The sequence below is a fragment of the Lagenorhynchus albirostris genome, chromosome 7 (assembly GCF_949774975.1).
Source record: "Lagenorhynchus albirostris chromosome 7, mLagAlb1.1, whole genome shotgun sequence".
Lineage (NCBI taxonomy): Eukaryota > Metazoa > Chordata > Mammalia > Artiodactyla > Delphinidae > Lagenorhynchus > Lagenorhynchus albirostris.
In genome coordinates this window covers 4,236,859-4,248,985 of record NC_083101.1, presented here as the reverse complement: position 1 = coordinate 4,248,985, position 12,127 = coordinate 4,236,859, and the positions used below count along the sequence as shown (strand labels likewise).

Here is a 12,127-nt window from a genome sequence, read left to right as displayed (position 1 = left end):
CTGAGGTGACTGGGCAAGGTGAGAATGCAGGCAGGTGGGCGCAAACTCGCGCAGGATGGCCGCACGACCTTGGCCTGCTTCCTCAGTAGACAGGGCAGTGGGGCTGAGGCCACGAAAGACTGCTACACAGGGTACAGAGACTCAGGTCTCCACCGCCTCGCTGCAGGCCACCCAGTCCCAACGGAGCAGAGCTGCAGGCCAGTTGACAGGCACGTTCCCCTTCCTGCAGGGAAATGCCTCCGCTCCCACGGACAGTGTTCCTGACCCGGCAAAGGGCCAACGCTCTAACTCAGCAGAACGGACGCTCTCTATGGCAATAACGTCATCGTCGTCAACACCAATTGTCCCTGTACTCATTCTGCCCTTTTCTTCTTTGCTGCTACATGCATCAAAGACCAGAGGGCCAAGAATATGATGGGAGGCCAGGCATATTAAACTAATCAATACCCACAATTACAAGAAGGCTCTCAATGATCAATTATATGTGCCTGGCCTCCTGCACATTAAAATCATCCTCGCCTTCCTATTTCAAATCTGCTCCATGGACAGCAGGAAAGAAGACACAATGCCTCTAGTCGCAAAGTCATCATGTGCCGTGAGCAGAGACTCCTAGCTAGTGACAGGCATGCAATTCCACTAAAATGTGAATAAACTGTGACTCACGTAAACAGGGCCCTGTCCCCTGGCCCCCGTACAGAAGGGCATAAAAATACCACTCTGCAGACTAAGGAAAAGAAAAAACAAAACTAAAGCCACTAGACTAGCGCTAACACCTCTACCCTCTGGCAAAGCATCTAAGGCTAGAGGTATGTGTAAGATGCTGTCAGGGCCTTAATTGCCCCCTGCAGGTCAATGTGCATGGACACAGCTCTCAGGACAGCTGAGCCATCGCCTTCTGGACACGATGAGGCCTCCCAGGGGCCCAGGTAATTTCTGTTATTTTCAGCTTGCTGAAAACTCTGTGTGTGACACACATTAGTCTGTGAGCAGGGGAGCCTGCCCCTCCCTCCCACGGCTGTACAGTCTGCAGGCTGTGCTGCAGTGGTCAGGTGGGCTGGGTTAAGGAAAGATGCCAGGAGAATTGTGCAGATCGGGCTGGTTGCTGCCTGGTGACCAGGGCAACACCCAAGAGGGTGATAATAATTATTCTACTTAAAGCCAATGCACCTACTCATGATCACACATGCTGGCCTCAAGCTCGCACCTTAACAACTTAAATACATTACCTGGACAATCCACGTGACTTGAGGGAGATCTAAGCCCCGAGCCGCAACATCCTTCAAAACAGAAAAGAATATGGCTTAGGACAGAGTTTCTCAACCTGTTTGGGGTCATGGATCCATTAGATGATCTAATGCAAACTCTGAGGGCTCAGCCCCCAGGAATGTGCACACCTTCAGGAACCCACTGACGTCCACCTGTGGGTAAAATTCCAATTTAGAGGCTAGTTCTATAGAACCCGCAGGTGAGGCGGCCACAGCCCACTTCACTAAAAGAACATCATCTGCATGTAGGCCTGAGAACTAAGTCATTATCAGACAGTCATCAACCAGACAGACAAAAAGTATAAAAGCAATGGAGATTTTTTTTCTCTTCTTTTCCGCTGGTTGCCACCTCAAGAGCAAAGACTCTGCTCTCTGGTTTCTGGCCATTCTGGCAGAGAGACTAGAAAACGGGAATCTTCCAGTGTTTGGCAATAAAGGTACCCCTGGCATTCACCTCCAAGCACAAGTCACACCAAGAGTAGCCCCAGCCAACAGGTACTGAGCGCTCACTACACACCAGAGAGGGTGGAGAGCATTTTACCTGCGTTATCTTGACTCATTGTCAAAATAACACCTCAGGGGCTTCCCTGGTGGCGCAGTGGTTGAGAGTCCGCCTGCTGATACAGGGGACGCAGGTTCGTGCCCCGGTCCGGGAAGATCCCACATGCTGTGGAGCGGCTGGGCCCGTGAGCCATGGCCGCTGAGCCTGAGTGTCCGAAGCCTGTGCTCCGCAACGGGAGAGGCCACAACAGTGAGAGGCCCACATACCACAAAAAATAAATAAATAAAAAAATAAAAATAACGCCTCAGACAACTATTACTCCCATTTGATAGAGAGGAAACCAAGATTCAGAGAGATTAAGTAACTTGTCCAGGGACACATGTAGTGGGATAACTGAGGACATGGAAAGGAGACGTGACCTATGAGCCCCCCCCCCCCAGCAAACTGGGGGCTGGCGAATAAGCCAGAACTGCAAACAGTCCTGATTGCTTTGAGCCCGCCCCCCCCCCCCCGGCAAACCGGGGGCCTGCGAAGAAGCACTGAGTGCTTTGGACACTGATCCATGAGGTGTCCTCAGTACAATCAGAGTGGTGGGAACGCAAGGAGATGCCCTTGTGCTACTTCAGTATAATCAGAATAATGGTGGGAACTTTGCGCTGCTTTTGCGCTCAAGGACGAAGCATGGCAGGTGCTCACGAAAGCCAATTCTTGCTTGTATAATTAATAAAAACATAGGTTGCTGCTTTGGCACTTCTGAAATGTGAAGAAGACAAGTCTTAAAGTGTAAACCTAGATAATGCTTTAATAAAAGCTACCACAGCAGGACAGACGGCGCTGTTTTGCCTGAGCGAGCGGCAGCCCTCTACTGCTGTGCTTCCGCACAATTCATCTCGCGTGACGAGCTTACTTTCGGCCCTGTCCTAAGAAACTACAACAGACACACAGCTAAGAAGCGGAGCTAGCCCTGAAATCCAGGTCTGCTTTACTTTTCCAAGACCATATTACAGTATACGGCTCCACTATCAAAAAAGATGCTGTGTCCCTCATATGCTGCTGGTGGGAATGCAAAATAATACAACCCCCTATGGTGGGGAATTTGGTAAATATCCAGCAAAATTACACACGCACTTGCCCTTTGACCCTGAGCAATCTCCCTTCTTGACCCTGAGCAATCTCCCAGCAATCCATCCCTGGCAAAAATTTAAAATCATCTGTGCACAAGGCTATTCATTTATTCATTAATTTATTTTTTTAACATCTTTATTGGAGGATAATTGCTTTACAATGGTGTGTTAGTTTCTGCTTTATAACAAAGTGAATCAGTTATACATATACATATGTTCCCATATCTCTTCCCTCTTGCGTCTCCCTCCCTCCCACCCTCCCTATCCCACTCATCTAGGTGGTCACAAACCACCGAGTTCAGCACTATTTATAACTGCAGGTCTGTTAATAACCCCAATGTCTAGCAGGAGACGGGTTGAATAAAACACGGTAATACCTACCCCATAGAACGGCGTTTTACACAGCTACAAAAGGAACGGAGGTTCCTATGTACTGATGTGGAGAATATCTAGGCTATGTTTTGAGTGTGAATAGTATGCGTTTGTGTAAGAAATGGGGGAAATGCAAATATATCTGCTCATATTTGAAAAAGAAGTAATGGAGGGAAAAACCCCAAAGCTTATAAAAAATAGTGACCTACACGGGAAGGAAGAGAATGGGGGGAGGGGATGAGGATGGAAGCTGGACTTCCTTTAATGGGCCCTTATAATTCTGACCCTGAGACCACGTTTCAACATAATTAAAAATTAAAAAGTAAGGGCTTCCCTGGTGGCGCAGTGGTTGAGAGTCCACCTGCCGATGCAGGGGACATGGGTTCGTGCCCCGGTCCGGGAAGATCCCACATGCCGCAGAGCGGCTGGGCCCGTGAGCCATGGCCGCTGGGCCTGCGCGTCCGGACCCTGTGCTCTGCAATGGGAGAGGCCACAGCAGTGAGAGGCCCGCGTACCGCAAAAAAAAAAAAAAAAAAAAAAAAAAAGTAAGATAACCAGCTGTCATGCAGTAGGAAAGACAGAATATCACCTCTGACATATTCTTGCCAAAACAGAAACAAAACCCTAGCAATGGAATCTAACAAGTGCCTAGACCTACTACAGGGCGACAGGGACAAGGTAAACAGCACCACAGGGACGCAATGTGGAGCGTCCTGAAGGACAAATGGTCTTTCTTCCACCAAAACATCCAGGAAGAAAGAGAGGGTAACAAAAACAGAAGACATTAAGTAGACAGAAGGATTAATGGATAAATGCACAGATGGATTGATAAGCAGAGAACCAACACCTGGAAGGAGGTTCACCAAAACTGTCAACTGTGGTTATCTCGAGGTAGGGGGATTTGGGGCAATTTTTACTTTTCTCTTCGCAGTTTCCTGCGTTGTTTGCTTTGTTTTTCTTTTGACGACGAATGCACATTATTCCCCCCTCCCCACAACCCTGCATTTTTATTTAGAAAAATTTAAACCTACAGAAAAGCTGGAAGAAGAGTACAGTGAGCACTTGTCAGTCCTTCATCTTGATTCACCAATTGCTAAACACTGGCAGCTGCGTTTTTCCTCTCTGTACACGTGTGTTTTTCTCAACCATCTGAAAGGAACTTGCAAGTATCATGACATTTTGCCCCTAAATACTTCAGCACATGTCTTCTAAGTAAAAGGACATTCTTCTACATAAATCACAATACCATTACCACACCTAAGAACTTCACACGAAATAAGTTTATTTTATAACAATCAGTCCACGTTCAAATTTCACCACTTGTACCTAAGACAATTTTTATAGCTGTTTTCCTTTCTTAACCCAGGACTGAAGCCTAGATCATTGCATTCTATTTTTATTATAGCCCTCTAGACTTCCTTAACGTAGAACTGCATCCCCAGCCTTAACATTTACTTCTTTTTATTTTTTGGATAACAATCCTTTTTTGAAGAGTCCAGGTGTCTTGAGGAACATCCCAGAATCTGGACTTTTCTGTCTCCTCATAGTAAGATTCAGGGGGAGCGTTCTGGCAGAACGACATCAGGGTGGGGTGTACCGCCCAGCACGTGACCTCAGGATACAGGCAGGGTGTCTGTCCTGTGCTGGGGACGCTGTGCTCGGTCACTGGAGCAGGTGGCATCCACCATCTCACTCCCTTGTGACGGTACCTTTCTCCTTTGCGATGAGTGAGTAACCTCAGGAGGGAAACTTTGAGACTGTTTCCCAGAACATTCTGCCCAGTGGTCTTAGTATCATTCGATGCTACTTGTCTGTATCAGTTGTTACCCTGATGTCTACAAAATGACGGCTTTCTAAGCCTATCGTTCCTTCCATTTCTATAACTGGCATTCTTCTGTAAAGGACGGCTCTTCCTCCTCTCTCCTCGCTTTTCAGTATCACTAAGAATTTATAGGTATATAAGGTTTTTTTAAAAAATAATAATCCTGGGCTTCCCTGGTGGCGCAGTGGTTGACAGTCCCCCTGCCGATGCAGGGGACACAGGTTCGTGCCCCGGTCCGGGAAGATCCCGCATGCCGCAGAGCGGCTGGGCCCATGAGCCACGGCCGCTGAGCCTGCGCGTCGGAGCCTGTGCTCCGCAACGGGAGAAGCCACAGCAGTGAGAGGCCCGTGTACCACACCCAAAAAAATAAATTAAAAAAAATAATAACAATCCTATGCAAAGTTCTGTAAGAAGCACATTAAAACAATCGCACCCTTATCCTCCAGGGTCAGAGGCAAGATTCAAGGAAGACACTGTCCCACCATCATCTAAGTCACCCAGAAGACCACTGCAGGCAGGTCAGGGCTGGTCTGCCTTCGCTCTGATTAAATCCCACCTGAGATTTGTGGGTCTCCTTTGAACGGTGGCCAGAGGCTGCATTTATAAATGTTAAGTAGACATTTCATGTATCAGAAGTGTGTCAACCACCCAGGAAGTGTTTTCTGACAGCTCCCAGGTGCCCTGAAAGCTGAAGGCGGACGTTCCAGAGCCGATGCCTTTGAGAACACAATTTAGAGGATTCTCTGCACTGACCACAGTCACTGTCTTTAGAAAAACTGACGGGTTCTTAAATCTGCGAAGCTCTTGTTAAGAAATGACTTACTTCATTTAAGTGCTCCGCACTGGGAGAGGTACACAGTGGGCTGTCTGAGCTTTACAGATAAGCTTTGAAAAAAATTTAATGCTCGTCGGTTTAGTAAATCCAACTAAGAAACACAGATGAATCTCAAAACTACCATACGGTGTTAGGAAAGCCATTCCGGGTACAAACACACTGAGACGGTGAGTTAGGAGGCGCGGCGGCCCCCGCCATCAGGACTGCTCACGGTTCTTTCCTACGCGGGCCAGGCAATCGGCTCAGGACACCAGGCTGACGACCTTCCCACCGCCCACTACTTCTGCTGTTGGGGTGGGGGCACCTCACAGCCAGCCACTGCTCGGACTTCACCAGCCATTTCCTTAAGCACTTCTTTCCAGTCTCAGCCGAGGTTACTCTGAGAGTGGGTCAATCTTGCCGGTGCAGGAACAGGGAGAACCGGACTCTAGGATCACTTTAGCAGCCACCAATCCGGGCAAGTCACCTCTGCTTTTTCTGAGCCTCAGTTTACCCACCTATAAAATGGCTACAGTTTACTTATCTCCCGAGGTTGCTGTGAAGATCCAATGAGACAGTGGACATGCAAAGTGTCTTGAGAATCGTCAGTCTGAGTGTTCCAGTTCGTGATGAAATAAGAGCTCGACGGAGGCAAAGAGGTGGGGATTTAAAGCCTCTCGGCTCTCTTCCCCCCTCACACCCCATCCACCCGACCCGGGCAGAGGACCACAGAGGAAGGGGACATGGCTCCATCTTCCCGGATGCTGTCAGCCAGCAGCACCAGAGCCACAGGAAACTGACCTGCACAAGACTCAGGAAAGCCTTAGGTTCTCCGCCCACTCTTAGAACTTAGATCCAACCCAACTGTATTCCTTTAACCTAATTAGGGCGAAAGAATCGCTAAAGTCAATTCTGAAAGACACTCACCAGTCAGGCCTTCAAGTCCGTGGGCCTGACAATTGGCCGCCTCCATGGGACCAAGGGGTACAGATGGAAGGCAGCTTGCTCAGGTGCCAGCCTGTCAGTTGGATTAAAATGACTCATTTATTTACCCAAGAACCTCACAAAGTGAGGTTTTTACTAACAGGGAGAGGGGGCCTGCGGCTCTCCGAGCAAGGGACGCAGCAAATTCGCCTCTGCTGCCTTCCCGTCCTGCCAAAGTCATTACTGCGGCGTGTGGAAAGCCATCAGCGGGGCACAGGCCCCCGTCGTCCGGGTGACAGATTGGGCTGCGTAATCAGAGGGGGAAGGAGACAGCGCAGAAGCTGTCAGAGGCGCGAGATCTTGGCTGGAGCCGCCAAAAAGCTGGCAGCATGAGTTAGCGTAACTGAGTCAATAGCCAACCATCTCCAAATGGTCTTGCCATTAACACGAATGAAATACGAGCGGAAAAGGTAAACTTCGCCTGAAAAGCATACCCCAGAGGAAACCGAGAAAGTCTCCATGTCTTCAGGGGTGCTGAAGGGACATTCTTGGGATGCTTACAGCCCCCCTCCTTTGTCTCCTGGCCGCCGGCACAGCGAAATTTCCCAGGAGGAGAGGAAATTAAGAACCGCACAGACCTAACGGTGTGTTTCGAGCAAAAAAAAAAAAAAAAAAAGGGAGAGAGAGAAAAGGTGGAGGAGAGCAGCACAGGTGCTTTAGGTATCTTCTGAAAAAGGAGGCAGGTGTGGACAGGCACAAAGCATTCCAAGGGATACTCAGCCAGCAGATGCAGGTGGAGCCGGAAGCGCCTCTCCTTGCTGGGAAAAGGCCAAGGCACTGGGTACATACATCCAGGGACAACCAGGGAGGGCCACGCATCAGCCCTAAAACTAGAGGGAGCCTGGAAACACCACATTCCAGTCACTCGGTGGGGTTTCTCCTTCCCAACCCCTCAACTTAACAGTGGTATCGAAAAAACCTCTGGCTTAGGGTGAGTGCTTCACTATAAGCCGGAGGAGATATTCTGCTTCTTTGGATTTCTTAACTCCATTGAGGAAAGTGGGCTTTGAACTTCCAAATGACTCCTTCCTGCTAATACTTGCTCCCTCCTTAACTTGGGTTCTTCTTAGATCCAGTTTTCTAGAGGACACAAACTTACATTTCAAATATGTAAGGACTTCTCTTTCCCAGACTGGTCTCTCCTCCCTGACCATCTTCTCACCTCTGCCCAGACTCTGGACTCATCGCGGTCACACGTGTACTGAGAACCCACATTATACAGCCATGTACCAGGTCCCGCAAGATTGCATGAAGTTAAGAAGATCCTTGCTTTTAAGATGTTTAAGATGAAAGGAAACACAGACACACACACACACACACACACACACACACACACACACACACACACAGAGACACACCTTTAACTTTCTTCACAATAGAAAAGATATAAGGGAGGAAAATGGGGTCGAGGGAGGGATTTTCTAGAAGTAAAGGAAACAGCAGAACTGTGAGTCTTTGTGTGGTTACACCACAATTCCCAACTTCTCACACAAGACAGTCAGTCTTCTGGCCTCATTAAAATGATCTCGGGATGATAAATCAAAATGGCAAAAGATACGGTACGAAGAGGGAAAGTCCCCACGCAACCATTCACAAGTGCTTCCCCTTTATCCAAAGAAGCGAGTCCGCCATCCGCCTTGTCCTGCTGTGGCCCCGCTGCTCATTAACACCCAGGATGCTCCCGGAGAGCTTTCAGAGCCTGGCAAGTAACAGGCTGCTGAAAAGGACGCAGTGACAACATCTCCCCAACCCAGGCCCCACCTATCACAGCCAAAGCCTCTCAGACACCCCAAGTTTCCGCCTATAGCAAACGAACACGGCAGAAGGAGAAGGAAGACTGGGCAGGAAAGAAGAACTGCTCCCCACTGGGGGCTCGGGGCTTGTACCCTGGCTTGGAAGTGGGGAGGCATGAGCTCCCACCCAGCTCTTTTCCAGTCGTTTCCTAAAGCAGAATAAAGAAGAGATGAGGCTGGCTGAGGCTCCGCATGCTGGACGTGGCCTGGGCGAGCACGAGAACACGCACCAAGGGGCTTACAGAAATCAGATCATGGCAAGTGAGAGCCTGCTTTCCACGTGGCACGTGGGCCTGGCAGGGGGCAGAGGTGCCAAGCCAATGGTGCTCCTCATCTAGCTGACATCACCTGCCTGCAGGCAGCAGCCAGCAGGACAGGGAAAATCATCATGTGCTTTTGACCCCACCGAGAATCACATTTCAGAAAATGATCTTTTCTTCTGGAGAGCTACTAAAAAAAACCCCAAAACAAAACAAAAAACTGAACTTCAAATACCTGGAGTTTTCTTTGAGACTCAGAGCTTACCCATGTCTGTAAAAAACAGGGCAGCATTTGCACACTAGGAGACTCAATAATTTCCCACCGGGGACAAATCCAGCATCTTAAGGGTCAAAGATAAAGCATTTTGTTCTGGTCCTAATTCCAACACACAGGTTCCTACTGCCTTCTGTTTTTGGTTTTTTTTTTGCGGTACGCGGGCCTCTCACTGTTGTGGCCCCTCCCGTTGCGGAGCACAGGCTCCGGACGCGCAGGCTCAGCGGCCATGGCTCATGGGCCCAGCCGCTCCGCGGCACGTGGGATCTTCCCGGACCGGGGCACGAACCCGTGTCCCCTGCATCGGCAGGTGGACTCCCAACCACTGCGCCACGAGGGAAGTCCTATTATTATTATTTTTTAAAATTTATTTTGGCTGCATCAGGTCTTAGTTGCAGCACACGGGCTCTTCGTTGTGGTGGGCAGGCTTCTCTCTAGTTGTGGCGTGAGGATTTTCTCTTCTCTAGTTGTGCTGCGCGGGCTCCAGGGCACGTGGGCTCTGCAGTTTGCAGTACGCGGGCTGTCGTCCAGGTGCACGAGCTCAGTAGTTGTGGCGCATGGGCTTAGCTTCCCCGCGGCGTGTGGGATCTTAGTTCCCCGACCAGGGATCGAACCCGCGTGCCCTGCATTGCAAGGTGGATTCTTTACTACCGGACCACCAGGGAATTCCTATTTTATTTATTTTTTATTTTTTTATTTCTTATGGAAGTATAGTTGATTTACAACGTTGTGTTAGTTTCTGGTGTACAGCAAAGTGATTCAGTTTATATATGTATATATATATACATGTGTATCTATACATACACACATTTTTTTTTTTAATTATTTATTTTTGGCTGTGTTGGGTCTTTGTTGCTGCTTGCGGGCTCTCTCTAGTTGTGGCGAGCAGGGGCTACTCTTCATTGCGGTGCGCGGGCTTCTAGTTGTGGTGGCTTCTCTTGTTGCGGAGCATGGGCTCTAGGCATGCAGGCTTCAGTAGTTGTGGCACACGGGCTCAGTAGTTGTGGCTCGCGAGCTCTACAGTGCAGGCTCAGTAGTTGTGGTGCACGGGCTTAGTTGCTCCACGGCATGTGGGATCTTCCTGGACAAGGGCTCGAACCCATGTCCCCTACATTGGCAGGCAGACTCTTTTTTTTTTTGGCAGGCGGATTCTTAACCACTGCACCACCAGGGAAGCCCCATATTCTTTTTCATATTCTTTTCCATTTTGGTTTATTATAGGAAACTGAATATAGTTCTTTGTGCTATACAGTAGGACCTTGTTGTTTACCTATTTTCTATACAGTAGTTTGTATCTGCCAATCCCAAACTCCTAATTTATCTCTCCCCCATTCCCTTTCCCCTTTGGTCACCGTAAGTTTGTTTTATGTGTGTGAGTCTGTTTCTGTTTTGTAAACAAGTTCATTGTATCCTATATTTGTCTTTCTCTGTGTGGCTCACTTCACTTAGTACGATCATCTCTAGGCCCATCCACGTCACTGCAAAGGGCATTACTTCGTTCTCTGTTGTGGCTGAGTAGTCTTCCCCAACGAGCGAGCATATTCATCTCAGCCTCAGTCTTTAGAAAAAGGCACGTACCAGTGATTCTCAGCATGGAGGTTCTTGAGCCCCCGCTGCCCACCCACTGAACCCACAAACACCGGGCGCCTGCCGCTCTGTGCCGGACGCTGGGATGGGAAACACAGTCCCTGTCCTCGTGAGCTTGCGGTCTGGCGGGAAGACACCTAGACCAGTTGTGAGGAGCATCATAAAGAAATGCAGGGCCCACTGGGAGTGCCTCGTGGGGAAGAACTGGGGCTTCTGTTTCCTGAAAAACTGCCACTGACGCTGAGGCCTACGAAGGAGTTAGTTTAAGTCAGCGTGGTGTGTCCCAGGCCGAGGGAGCTCATGTACCAGGGCCCCAAGGCCAGAAAAAGTAAGAATGACACATTCAATTGAAAGAGGGCCCTTTTTGGCTGAAGGACAGGCAGCAAGAGGGAAAGTGGAGACAGAGGAAACAGGAAGGGGTCAGGCTCCAGAAGTGTCAACAGACAGAGGATTTTTGACAAAGTTCTTTATCAAATAGATTACTTGGACTCATCTTCGCTTTAGACCAGGCAAGTGAAGACCGTTTTAGAGCAAACACAAGCATCTGACTTGATGGGCTTCATAAAGAGAAGGGCTACTTGGTCAGACTCAGATCTCCTTCTGAGGCAAGCATTCCAGGAGCAACTGCTCTCAGATCTGAAGGACCAGAGCCGGCGGAACCACTGTTTGCCACACACACGTGAGAATCCGCAGGTCACCGGGCAGGCCGTCTTGTAGATGATCGTGCATATATACACACACGAGAAACAAAGCTGCACTCGCTCACAAACTCTCAATTTAGAGAGAAAACAATCTCCATTACCTTTAAAACTAAATACAGAACAGGAGCTCCTTAAAAAGTAATTGCATTAAACGAGGCCTAGACAGGCATTCAAGTAGCTGAACGTCGTTGCTTCTGCCCTTGTTCACAGGATTATTACTAACTCGATGGTGCAATTTCATTACTGTATATATAGGGATTTCTCAAATAACCAGTTGGGGATTAAGTTACATCTTCCAAGATGGCACAAACAGGGAAGGCATTTTAATCTTGGGAGCCAGCAGCAACTTTGGTGAAGTGAGTCCCCAGAGAAGCAGGGACGTTGAAGGTGTGAGTTTTCAATCTCAAAAGATCACAAGAGACGTGCACGACAAAGGTCACCGCGGTGCTGGAGGAGGTGGCTACCCACGACTGCAAAGACTGAGGCCGAGTGAGCGGCCCTGAAAACTGCAGGGCAGATGACAGCTCTGGGCACCAGCACATAGACTCTGTCCAAGCGCATCTACTTTCCTTTAAGAGAAGGTGAGCAGAGGCAAGCAGAGTGATTTTGTTGTGAAAAGACTTTCTCAG

At 48.9% G+C, this 12,127-nt stretch overlaps 1 protein-coding gene across 1 annotated transcript in view; it reads right to left on the bottom strand.

The window, feature by feature from the left end:
- DDX31 (DEAD-box helicase 31) overlaps positions 1–12,127 on the bottom strand; it is a 73,256-nt gene that overhangs the window by 34,884 nt on the left and 26,245 nt on the right. Inside the window, 1 exon segment of the mRNA XM_060153979.1 lies at positions 1,227–1,277. Coding sequence (XP_060009962.1) covers positions 1,227–1,277 — 51 coding nt within the window.